Source organism: Ipomoea nil, unplaced genomic scaffold (genome assembly GCF_001879475.1).
Source record: "Ipomoea nil cultivar Tokyo-kokei standard unplaced genomic scaffold, Asagao_1.1 scaffold2833, whole genome shotgun sequence".
In the NCBI taxonomy this organism is placed as follows: domain Eukaryota; kingdom Viridiplantae; phylum Streptophyta; class Magnoliopsida; order Solanales; family Convolvulaceae; genus Ipomoea; species Ipomoea nil.
The window spans coordinates 324,301-336,193 of NW_017619261.1; the positions used below are offsets into that span (position 1 = coordinate 324,301).

At 36.2% G+C, this 11,893-nt stretch overlaps 1 protein-coding gene across 2 annotated transcripts; it reads right to left on the reverse strand.

The window, feature by feature from the left end:
• Positions 1-2,568: 2,568 nt before the first annotated feature.
• On the reverse strand, positions 2,569-7,784 carry LOC109159583. 2 transcript variants are annotated; one of them, XM_019307688.1, is made up of 7 exons: positions 7,570-7,784; positions 7,430-7,467; positions 4,425-4,682; positions 4,197-4,283; positions 3,921-4,054; positions 3,127-3,263; positions 2,569-2,777 (listed from the first exon to the last, which is right to left on the reverse strand). In XM_019307688.1, exons 1-6 carry the CDS (start codon positions 7,682-7,684, stop codon positions 3,158-3,160), a joined length of 738 nt encoding a protein of 245 aa, XP_019163233.1. In that variant the 5' UTR covers positions 7,685-7,784; the 3' UTR covers positions 2,569-2,777; positions 3,127-3,157. The 2 variants fall into 2 exon arrangements, with proteins under 2 accessions (XP_019163233.1, XP_019163234.1); XM_019307689.1 differs by having other exon boundaries at positions 7,430-7,464; positions 7,570-7,782.
• Between the last annotated feature and the right edge of the window lie 4,109 nt (positions 7,785-11,893).

Sequence of the window (11,893 nt, forward strand, 5' to 3'; positions counted from 1 at the left end):
ATCGTGACAGCTCTTAGATGTTTTGCCACTTTGCTGTCACGATCGTGGCTGGGTCGTGGCCAAAGACCTGGCACGTTCACGGTTAGAAATGTCTGTTGAGAAGTCTGAATTCGTTTTTGTGGTTTTCATGAAAGTTGTTGCCCTTTGAATTTTCATTTCAATGCCACTGGAATCGCCTCATTTAGACATCCCTAACTTGAGATATGCTCAAAATACCAAATTGTCGTCGAAATGCTCTGAAAATGATAATGTTTTGCTATATTCTATACATGCAACCACAATTAGACCTTGTTCCTATCTTTAATCAAAATAAACTATTCTAAGCATGTAATACGCTCAAAAGACTCCAATTATATCACAATATGACTCACGAGTACCCCACAAAAGTATCACATTTTGACATTTATGAGGAAACAATCTGTGATTATAAAGGTTCTAGGCAAGAAAGTGGGGTACAACTACCTCCTAAACAGAATCAAAGGCATGTGGAGACCCAAGGCGAGAATGGAGGTTGTAGCTCTTGAAAATGACTACTTCATTGTCAAATTTGGGTCGGCGGGCGGCTAAATTCGGATTATTACCTCATAGTTAATGAATTGTCGCCCAATTTCGACCCTATGAACGAAATGACAGAGAAGATTTTAGTCTGGGTCAGGTTTCCCTCATTACCAATAGAGTACGGTTTTCTGGAGAAAAATGGTGATAAGGTAGGAAGGACGATCAGACTTGATGACGCGGCCAGCCTGGTTTGGTAGATTGTGCGTGGAAAAGCTCTATTATCCAAATTTGGAACAAAATTTGGCTAATTGAATACGATGGGCTCTACTTGGTGTGCTTCAAAATGTGGAAAATATGGACACAGAGAAGAAGCATGTCCGATGAACACAACAGAGAAGCAACACGTGAGGTCAGCGTCGGAGCTAAAAGAGTCGTTTGGCAGCAAAAAACCATAGTTATGTTTGCGTTGGTTAAGGTTAAAGACAAAAAAGGATAAACTGTTGTCACGGGCTTGTGTTCGAACTTCGAACAAATTGTTGCTGATAGCTGGAAGGACGAAGAAGACTTGCAGAGTAACCTGAGGAGTTCAGCTTCAGCTCTGGTTACGTGGAGTAAAGATGAGTTAGGCTCAACTAAAAAGGAAAAGGATTGTAGCACGTCTCAAAGGAATTAAGAGAGGTCTTCTGAGTAAGAGAAGCAGAGGCCTCATAAAATAGGAGGCTAACCTCAACAAGGAATTTTATGAGGAAGAACTTTACTAGTTTCAAAGGTCAAGGGAGCAATGGATTTCGTCGAGCTATAGGAACACAAGATTCTACCACATCGCGACTAAAATCAAAAAAGGAAAAATGACAGAAATGTATCGGAGGGAGTATGCATTTCCCAAAATGTGCGTCCCCTTTTTTTTTTTTTTTTTTTTTACAAAAATGTGTAAAACACATTTTCCACTTGCGTTTTATATATTATTTCTGGTCAAACTTAAAACGCAAGTCCACTTGTGTTTGGAATTTTTGCGTTTCTCGAGAAACACAAGACTTGCATTTTAAGTTTGACCAAAAATATATAAAACGCAAGTGGAAAAAATATGTTTTACACATTTTTGTTAAAAAAAAAAAAGGGGACGCACACTTTGAGAAATGCATGCTCCCGCCTACACATTTTTCCAAATCAAAAGGGCTCGGAACAATTGCACAAGCCTAATTTCTAAAGAGGGTGAAAGAAGCTCGGATGAAAAAAAATCTAAAAACTTAGGTTAGGGACTATTATGTTACGCTATTCACTGAAGCACGAGTTGCAAGGCAGCTGCCCTAGAAATTTTTTTCCAGACCAACATATGAAGAGTGGGCTAGTATCTACAAGGATTGTACTGAAGAGGAAGTGAAGCAGGCCCTTTTTGATATGGAACCTTATAAAGCACCGGGTCCGGATGGTTTCCACGTAGGGTTCTACCAAAAAACTTGGAAAATTGTGGGAAGACAACTCACCAAGCAAACTAAAGACTTTCTAAAGGATGGGAACATGGCGGAGGGATTGAATGATACTCTGGTTGCTCTCATTCCCAAGATTAAAAACTCAGATACTGTTGATTAGTTTAGCCCCATTTGGCTCTGCAACGTATCTTACAAGGTGATTACTAAGGTCTCTGGCAGGCAAATCATCATCGATAATATTATTTCCTATGAAGAAATCATCCGATCCACACAATGAGGAAGAAAACAGGAAGGAGAACTCATATGGCAATCAAGATAGATCGCGAAAAAAACTTATGACAGAATTTCTTAGGGTGGAAATGGCTCTCAACAAATATTCGGGGCAAAGTGAATTCCAGAACTAATAGAGACTAGGCCGCAGTTGCGATCTGGTGGATGTGGAAATGGCGCAATGAAACTGGTTTTGGAGGGGAAGAATGGGGTCTGCACCACAAAGTTGAATGGATCAGACAACAAGAAATGGAAATTAGGGGAGGCTCGCATGGAAATTTTGTGAAGTCTTCACTCTTCAATGCCAGGAGGCTCAGCTCGCATGGAAATTATGTTGACAAACAACTTAAATGGAGAGTGATAACGGATTCTGAGGATTTCATTTTCTTCCATTAGCTTCTCCAACATAGGGGAGGGGAACTACATTGTGGGTAACATCAACAAAGGGAATGCTGTTGATACAGCTTCGTTAATACTACCATCAATAGAAAACTTATAGCAAAATATAATTCTTCTTCCATTTCTTGCTCTCAACACTTAACCTTGCACGGAATTTCAAAGGATACAGCCAGCTCATACCTAAATCAAGAAAATACGTATATTCATTTATCCTTAAGGGGCATTTGGTTCAAGTAATATAACATGAGTGTGGTAATGTCTAGGTAATACATATATTCATTTATCCCTTAAAAAGTTATCCTTCTATTTTAACGAATACTGGCATACTCCAGTACTAAGGATAGCAAAAGAGAATACCGCATTTATGAAGGGTCAAGAATGGAACTAATTGTTACTAATCAAGCGCAACCAATACAGTAATGTAAATCCCATGTGTTTTATCAAACATAACAATTTTTGTGGGATATAGGAAGTTCAACTGTTCAAGAGCTGCTTCTAATGAAATAAATTTCTGAACCTTTCTACATACCTTCTTCCATCCCACTATCTAGACTTCTTGTTTATTGTTTCTTCAATGCATTCATTCTATCCCTGAGATAATACAGCTTGGCCCTCCTCACCTTCTTCTTGTCCACCACCTTCACCTCCTTTATATTGGGAGAGTATCTAAAATGATTGTATTTTCAAAAAAAAATAAAAAAATGATTGCAAATCAATATATAACAAGGCTTGAGCCACAAACTCACAAAGCACATTACTTTAAAACACTAAACATAATATTCATCAGTCATCACTAACAGTTCTCCACTAAAAATTAATACCTATAATACAAAAATGGATTAGAGTGATACTTGCCAAGTTGTGTTTTTTGGGTAACTATATAGACCTATATTTAGACACCATGTTGCCTTTAGCTAACCACCATTTAGTATAAAAAATATAAAACTAACAATAAAGCAGATTTGAGACCATTATAATATGTAGGATATGAAACTAATTTTAAGATACATTTAATTTGTAGCCAGTTAGAGGCCATGTAACATGCCAAAATACCAAACAGCAGTTTACCCCAAATGGCCAAGTTAATGAGTGCAGCAATAACTTGTTTAAATGAACAAGTCCAAACATGTATAATGATGGAAACCCCAATTCAATCTTGTTTCATATCAGCAGATAAAGAACAAATCGAAATGCTAGCTTAATATTATACTATGAAATACAACACCCAATCAAGAATCATTTCTGTAGTCTGTACATTCTTTTAAAAAGAAAAAACGAAAATGAAAGAAAAGAAAAGAATTAAAGTTCTTAACACAGACTTACAGATGGAAGAGGGATTCAACACCAACCCCTGCAACAAGTCTTCTTAATCTGAATGTAGTATTCAAACCAGCATTTCGTCTTGCTATTACTATTCCTTTGATTATTGAAACACGTCTCTTATTTTCTGGTATTTCCTGGTATAAAAGCATTAGTGTATCAAAGTTATTTGTTGTTTATTGTAACCATTTAAAACAAACGATAAAAGATGATGTTCATAATAATATATTAGAACATAAGAAAAAACAAGAAAACTTTCTTAAAAGAAGCAATACATACCACTTTGAGCTGTAAAATATAACCAGGCCTTATATCAGGTATCTCTTTCTGTGTCCTCACTTCTTCAACTGCTTCCTTATCGAGAATCTGCAATTTCAAGGGTCAAAATACACAGTCCAGAGACACACCACGGATTCATATTATCTAATAGGTTGAGAAAGATAAAAGAACCAAAAACTAATTACAGTAAAAAATGCACATTGCATGATGAGGTAAAATCTTCGCTACCTGCATTATGTGCTTTGCTGTCTTATCAAGCCTCTTAAACTTGATACGTGGAGTCACCAGAGAGTCAGAAGTTGAAGCATCTTGAGAAACAGTATCCAAAGGGGTTCCTATAGTTGCAATGAATCTTCTAGGAAACATAGGCCCCATCGTTGATAGTTTTGAAAAACTGGATCTAGGATCAATATAACACGATGAAACAGAAGCAACGCCATTTTTCTTAGAGTCTACAGGAAGCCCTTCTCTGGTTCCAATGTTATGCTGAAAAGCATCCAGTTTTGATAAAGGAATTATCACCCAGAAAATTATCAAATATCAGTATATCACATATTAAAACATACACAGTGATGAACAAGCATGACTATCTAGAAACAAAGGTTTCATTTTATTAGCATATGAAAACTGTGGACATAATTTCTCTCTTGCAACTATACAGGTCTGCTCCATAATTCACTTGTAGCAATGACATTAAATAAGCCATTCTAATCCAAATTGAAGATTTGAAGCTCTAGTGAATAAGGTAAGAAGAAGCAAGGCAGTACATTAAGAATGAAAACAATAATAAGGGATTTTGAAGGGAGTCAGATTTAAATTACTATAGACTATGGAAGACAACGGGAGCAGTACCTTGGCAAATAAAGCATTATGTGGTAATATAAGAAGATAAATAATTTCAAAAAACAAAAAACTTATAGGTAAAATAACTGAATTAGCATGAAATCCTAGAAAACTATTTAATGAAACATAATTATAATCTTGCACAGGAATAAAAATATTTCTAAAAGCACAAATGTAACAGAAGGAAGATGTTGAAATATAGAAAGTAGAAACCCTAATGTAAAGCTAGTTGCAACTTAGCCCATTATGTTCCTATATAAGCATGTTTATCTTTCTCAAAGTGTAGGGAAATTATAATATTGTCAATTATCAATACAATTATTGTACTTTCTTCCTTTGGTTCCTTGCATATATTGCTTTCATGGCAGGTGGTGGCTGTTTACCACCTGCCAAACCTTTCAATCTCTCAATTTCAACAAAAGACAATGGAGCACCATGCACTTTATAGAAGAAAATAAATCTTGATGTTACTATACAGCTCAGCAGCCAAGAGATATCAGTATATCACTCCTTTTAGCATCTTCACATTTTCCTTTTAGTATTAGAAAGATACAAGAAACACTACAAAGTAAGACTTAATTGAAGTTATAAATAATAATGTGTACATGTTTGGTAAAGAAAGTGGCAATCTAAAACAACTATAATTCCAAAGTGGTGGACCAGACAAAACCTAGAACTACTTATAATAGAATACTCAAACAACTTATTCAGGTTTAAATTTTTTTAATAAAAGATTGCATTACTTTGCCAACTAGACAAAGAAAATTTTGCAAAAAATCATGTAAGGTCTTATAAAGATAACTCCCCTAGCAGAATTGCTACAATGTTATACATGCCCCCATAGTCACACTGAAACAAACATTCGTGGGGAATGCAGTGATTCAACATTAAGGAATATTCAACATAGATGTGAGGTGTCACATATAGTTCCAATGGCCTGTGGATTGCAAATGCCACTTGTACACCCGAATCAAAATGATTAGCTGCTAGCTTGGAGGTTGGAGCAGGCCATAGGAAGGAGTGAGTGGAAAGAATTCAGGATCTCAGAGTAAATTCAGAACAGATTTGAATTAGGCCAGAAACAACTACCAGACTCAGGCACTCAGCAGATTTGGAAAAAGACTAAGAAATGCAGAAAGCCTACAAATTTAGCAATATATATTAAGAAAAACACCATAACTTAATATTGCAAGGGAATGGTCAGTTTACAGCAATAAGACTCAACATTAAGCTACAAACTCAAATGTACAGCACTGGTAATGCAAAGTTAGAAATATTCTTAAAGCATTTCTTTCCACCTACTGAAAACTTTATTGTGGCACATGTTTATAGAGCACCCAAAAAAAAAAAACACCAAGACTTATTCCTAGGCACAGTAAATGCCATGTGCTAAGTAAATGAAAAGTTGCAGCTCATCAATAGCTTCAAATAGTAGATTTTGGAAGACAGGTTTCTATTGGATTGTCCTCAAGTACATTGAGCCAAGTTAATCTTGGTATCTAGCTAAGAAAAGAGAAACCCTGCAAATAACAAACCACAAATTACTGAAAACCTCATGAAATATTTACTATGTTCCTAGGAAGTCCATAATCTTCATGATTTTTTTTTCAGGTTCTTCAGCTAAAGCTGCTTTTAAATATTCTCATTTCTGAATTACATCACTAGTCAGGGAGCATTCACTCGGAGGTGGCACTGGAGAATGAACTGGGGGATAGCCAAAAAAGAAAGGGCCTTGGAGGTTGATAAATTCTCCATATGCAATAGGGAGAATAAAGAACATGAAAGGTGGTATGTTGTGTGGTTTTGTTGCTTCTTTACTTCAGTTTTGACAGTTTGCGTATTCCCTCCTCCATGGATATAACCATCTCCATGGTTTTTAATATGAAGAGCAACAAAAGTATCAAACAATGGAGGTGTCCTAGCTATCATATCCATTATGCGATAGGTCATAGCAAACATGAAAATTAAATTGACAACCCCAATAAGCATTTTGCTCTTGCGTCATTCACATGAATGCACCAGGCAAGCCAATAACTGCAGCAAATTTCTAGACAGAATATGAATCCTAGAAGCTATCTCAACTTGACTAAACTTAACAAGTCAAATCCCAATATTTCCACGTTAGCACAAAAAGATGCATACTATGATAAATTGAGAACCGCCTGCACCAATCCCCAAAACACAGCACTAGTTTAATTTCAACCTTATCTGTGCATATATCACCCGAATTTAAAATAATTAAGAATCCATATCAAATTGTAACAATACAATGAATATCGTGAAATGAACCTTCTAACGATATTACTGAATTAAAAACAAAATGCACATACGAGGATTCTCAATCAGCAAAAAGAAAAGAAGAAATACTTTATACGGTTATAGATACTTACACCAAGTGCACGCCACTTCCCCGAATCAACATTTCCTGCTAAACAGAAATTGAAACAAAAATAAAATAAAATAAAATATTGTATATTTGACGCAATCCATTTAAAATTAGATTGAGATAATGGAGGGATGAGTTAGGAACCAGAGGCAGTAGACGGATGGGTAGTGGTGGATGCCGCTGCGATATGGTTGGGTTTGACGGCGGAGGAGGGAGGCGGGTATAGCGTTCGGAGCTGCGTCGAAAATCTTCTCCACATCTCTCTCTCTCTCTCTCTCTTGGCTCGACCGAAGCTGCGGCTCAAGGGTAGTGTATTCGGAGAATGGGTTTAACACTTCAACTCTAAAAACTATGCTATGCCAACATTTTGTCACCCTAAAGTTTAGGGGATTAACACTTTAGCACATGCTAATGAGCAATACCTAGATGACTAATGGGGGTATTTAGTAGGACTCGGGTGGAATTGTAATTTTATTCTTACTAAATTTTTTATGGAATTTCTATTTCATTTTTTTGTTTGGAGGTTTGTAGAATGCAAATGTAATTTTATTCGTACAAATTTCAATGAAATTTCTATTCCATTATTTGTTTGGAAGGAATTGCAATTTCTAGGATCCCGAAATTACAAGTCCGAAATTAGAATTTCACAGTAAATTGTAATTTTATATTATTATTATTATTATTATTATTATTATTATTATTATTATTATTATTATTATTAGTATGCAAGGATATTTTAATATTTATTCACTTTTTTCTTTCAATTACCAACAATTTTATTCTTGTATATTAAACAATGAAATTTGAATTATCACCTTGTTTTTTTTTTTTTAAATTACAATTCTTTTCTCTCTTAATTTTATCATTCCAATCAAATTTATGAAATAACAATTCTTTTTCCTCCTAATTTCATCATTCCAATCAAATTCGTTGTAAATGGTGTTTCTATTCGCAATGCCATTTGGATGAATGGAGATGGACCATACCGATGAGTGATAAATTACTAATTTTTAATTGATTTTGTAAATAATTTAAATTAATTTAATTTTATTGCAAAGTGCTATTACTTTTTTTTTAATGCTACTGATTCTATTATATTGTAGTATTTGTTCAAACATACTTTCTCAACTTAATGAAATACAAAGAGTCAACACACACCTTCACTGAGGTGCTATTACTTTTTTAATCTCTTTACTCTTGTGTTTCTAATTATTAAGTGAAAGGAACTATTCCTAATTTTAAAATTAAGAGTGCAAGTATTAATTTTTTTTTTGTCCGAACACGAGGTGTTCTTGAGATTTTAAAATTAAGATTGCAAGTATTGATTTTTCTTTTTGTCAAACCGCATGTATACTAATCCCCGTTCGCATCTGACCGGCCCAATTAAGGAGCAAAGTGCTGGCTAAATTAGTTTTTTAATATGAGAGGGAGTTCAAACTCCCGACCACTCACGCAATCACGCCAACCAAGCTGGTTAAGAGTGCAAGTATTAAGAGAAAAAGAACAAAGGTTATATAAAACCCTTACAATATCATCAAAGGGTTGTTGAGTTTTTTCCTTCTCTGTGGATGTAAGGTTAGGGAACGAAAAGACAAAGACAAAGGTTCTGTATCGTGTCTAATACACTGCCTTAAAAACATTCACGACCAGAGATTGAGTCGTATGCTTTCGACCGGCAAAACAGAACGGACTCTCAGGCAGTTATATATAAAGGTGGTGTTTCGCTGTGTTGTTCGAACTGGAAGCAGCTATATATATATATATGTATATATATATATATATATATATATATATATATATATATATATATATATATATATATATATATATATATATATATATATATTCGAAGTAATATATATATGTATGCGAAGCAATATATATATATATTTGAAGTAATATATATGTACGCAAAACAGATATATATATGAAACAGATATACGGAATGATATATGCAAGCAGTATAGTTTGAACAGACCTCTCACCAGTGCCTTTAACAACATAAAACCATCATTAGTACTCCATGTGCAATAGCCAACCATCCACTATCCATAAAAGTAGGACTACAAATCAGTGAAGACCATCCCTGTACGCACATTCACTATGTTGTGCGGACAAGGTCACTAATGGATCCACAAAATAGGGTAAGAAAAAGAGTTTGAGAGCAAAACGTTGACCACACCGCGTGACGAGCCAGGACGGGCGGGCGACGGCGGCGGCGCGCGCGTGGTCTACCTCTTTTCCCTTCTCATAACACTTCAAACCATCTCAAAGGACTTGAAGTATATAAGGAAGGAAAAGAGAGGTTAAACTATCAATGTGGGACAACTTGGTTAAGCTAAAATAAGCCTTTCCCTTTAAATGCTCTCAACAATCCCCCACCATGAAAAGGGATTAGGCTGGTATTGACATTGCCTGAATACGACCAAAGCAAATTTTCATGCCAGTGTATAAAACTTGAACTGTCATATAGTGACATTAAGTACTTCTCTAAGCGGGAGTGAATTAGATCTTGAACTCACCGGATAGACAAAGTTTGAACTTGAATGCACTTAATTTGTTCTAATCACCATAATTGGTCATACTCTTGACCCTAAAATATCCCCTGTTAGATCTATTCTAAGATAGACCTGCAACTCTGTCAAGTCAACCTCAACGCAGACCACCAAGATTGGCTACAGAGTATCTATGGGTCCCAAACCCATTTCCCTTGATGTATCAAGGACGGCCTTTCTGTTTAGGCCCTTTGTGAAAGGATCTGCAATATTCCTTTCAGATCTCACAAAAACCATTGTGATTACCCCAATTATTATTAACTGCCGTACAGACTCATTTCTGACTCTTATGTGTCTACGTTTCCCATTGTAGACACTGTTTTGCGCAACACAAATAGCAGTCTGGGAATCACAATGTATGGGAACAGCAGGTGCTGGGCACCCCCACAATGGCACGTCTGCCAATAGATTTCTCAGCCATTCGGCTTCCTGACTTGCTAGATCTAGTGCTATAAACTCTGATTCCATAGTTGATCTGGCTATACAGGATTGTTTGGTCGATTTCCATGAAATCACGGCTCCACACATAGTGAACACGTATCCACTAGTTGGGCTTACATCATCAGCGTCGTTTACCCAGTTTGCATCACAGAACCCCTCGAGCACAGCTGGGTCTCCCTTATAGTTAAGGCCCCAGTCTATTGTGCCTCTTAGATACCGAAGTACCCTTCTCAGTGCATCCCAATGTGAGATACCAGGGTTGTGAGTATACCGACTGAGTTTATTCACAGCAAATGCAAGATCTGGTCTAGTATAGTTCATCAAGAACATTAGACTCCCAATTATCTTTGCATATTCTTCTTGAGACACACTGGCCTCTATGTTCTTTGATAATTTGACGCTGGGATCATAGGGGGTTTTAGCTGGAGTTACTTCATAACTCTCAAACCTCTTCAGGAGTTTCTCCGTGTAATGACTTTGGGATAAAAGGTAACCTCTCTCAGTTTTTGTAACCTTTATCCCGAGTATTACATCAGCCTCCCCTAGATCCTTCATATCAAATTTGTCACATAGAGTTCTTTTAGTCTCTTTTATAGCTCCTATACTTGAGCTAAAGATAAGCATGTCATCTACATAGAGACAGATGATTACGATGCTAGACTCTACCTCTTTTGTGTATAAGCAGGCATCTGAGCGGTTAGTGGTATAACCTAGCTCCAACAAAATTTTGTGAAACTTTTCATACCACTGCTTAGGGGCTTGTTTCAAGCCATAAAGAGATCTTTTAAGTCTGCATACCTTCCCTTCTTGGCCTGGATCAACACATCCGGGGGGTTGTTCCATATAGATCTCCTCTTCTAGTTCACCATTTAGAAAGGCTGTTTTTACATCCATCTGATGTACTATCAACCTGTGTAAAGATGCTAAAGCAAATAGAACACGTATAGTAGCTATCTTTGTTACTGGTGAATAGGTATAGAAGTAATCCTCAACGAATTTCTGTGTGAAACCTTTGGCTACCAGCCTGGCTTTAAATCTTTCAATTGAACCATCTGGTCTCAATTTCCTCTTGAAAATCCATTTACAGCCTATGGGTTTACAACCCTAGGGCAAATCCACGATTTCCCACGTATGATTAGACTGTATGGAGTCTAACTCACTTTTGACTGCTTCTCTCCATAGAGTGGCGTCTACAGATCGCATGGCTTCTTGGATGGATTTTGGTTCTTCTTCTAACACAAGTTGACATATAAAACGATCACACAGTTCATTTGGATCTTTCAATTCAGTCATATATGTTATGAAGTCAGAGCCAAAGTTTTTCTCAGTTCTGGGCCTTTTACTTCTTCTAGGCTCTTCTGAATTACATGAGAAATCAGGAAAAGATAGATTATGTTGAACTTTATTCGTATCTAGTTCAAGAGCACCCTTCAAGGGAAACACATGTTCAAAGAAAACTGCATCTCTAGATT

Excerpts from the sequence above, each read along its gene's own strand:
- LOC109159583 (XM_019307688.1), bottom strand. The coding sequence starts at position 7,684 with ATGTGGAGAAGATTTTCGACGCAGCTCCGAACGCTATACCCGCCTCCC. Across the intron at positions 4,683-7,429 it reads GGAAGTGGCGTGCACTTGGT|CATAACATTGGAACCAGAGA; the intron begins GTAAGTATCTAT and ends GATGCTTTTCAG. Across the intron at positions 4,284-4,424 it reads CAGCAAAGCACATAATGCAG|ATTCTCGATAAGGAAGCAGT; the intron begins GTAGCGAAGATT and ends TTGAAATTGCAG.